The sequence below is a fragment of the Eimeria mitis genome, genomic scaffold (assembly GCF_000499745.2).
Source record: "Eimeria mitis Houghton genomic scaffold, Emh_scaff215, whole genome shotgun sequence".
NCBI classification, from domain to species: domain Eukaryota; phylum Apicomplexa; class Conoidasida; order Eucoccidiorida; family Eimeriidae; genus Eimeria; species Eimeria mitis.
Genome location: NW_013570474.1, coordinates 27,870 through 28,410, shown reverse-complemented (window position 1 = coordinate 28,410; position 541 = coordinate 27,870). Strand labels below are relative to the sequence as shown.

The 541-nt window shown below is 64.9% G+C and overlaps 1 protein-coding gene across 1 annotated transcript in view; it reads left to right on the top strand.

Annotated features, from left to right (window-relative positions):
* Positions 1-541, top strand: part of EMH_0003870 (uncharacterized protein) — a gene marked incomplete at both ends in the record, with an annotated part of 2,243 nt that overhangs the window by 729 nt on the left and 973 nt on the right. The window contains one exon of the mRNA XM_013496525.1: positions 3-509. Coding sequence (XP_013351979.1) covers positions 3-509 — 507 coding nt within the window. The remainder of the gene's footprint in view (positions 1-2; positions 510-541) is intronic.

Here is a 541-nt window from a genome sequence, read left to right as displayed (position 1 = left end):
GCAGCAGCAGCAGCAGCAGCAGCAGCAGCGGCTGCTGCCGCAGCAGCAGCTGCTGCAGCAAGAAGAACGGCCTGGGGTTGCTCGTGAGGGCCTAGATTTAGCAGCAACAACAGCAGCAGCAGAAGCAGCAGCAGCAGCAGCAGCAGCAGGAGCAGCAGCAGCAGGAGCAGCAGCAGCAGCTGCTGCTCCCAACCTAACATCTGCTGCACTGACCAAATCCCCTGGTGCCCCCGACAGCACGCATCAGCAGCAACATCAGCAGCAACAGCAGCAACAGCAGCAGCAGCAGCAGCAGCAGAGGTCTCCTACACCCACCCCCAGCAGCACTTTTTCTTCTGCTTCTTTGGGGGCCCCCAGCCCCTTTATATCCACAGCAGTCTCCACTCCTTTCTCTTCTATTTCAGCTCGTTCTCCGTACCCACCAGGGGTTGCTGGGGGCCCCCAGGGGGCCCCCTGGGGGGCCCCCCAGGGGGCCCCCAGTATGGGGGGCCCCCAGGGGGCCCCCATGGGTATGGGGGGCCCCCCCAGGGGGGCCCCCAAG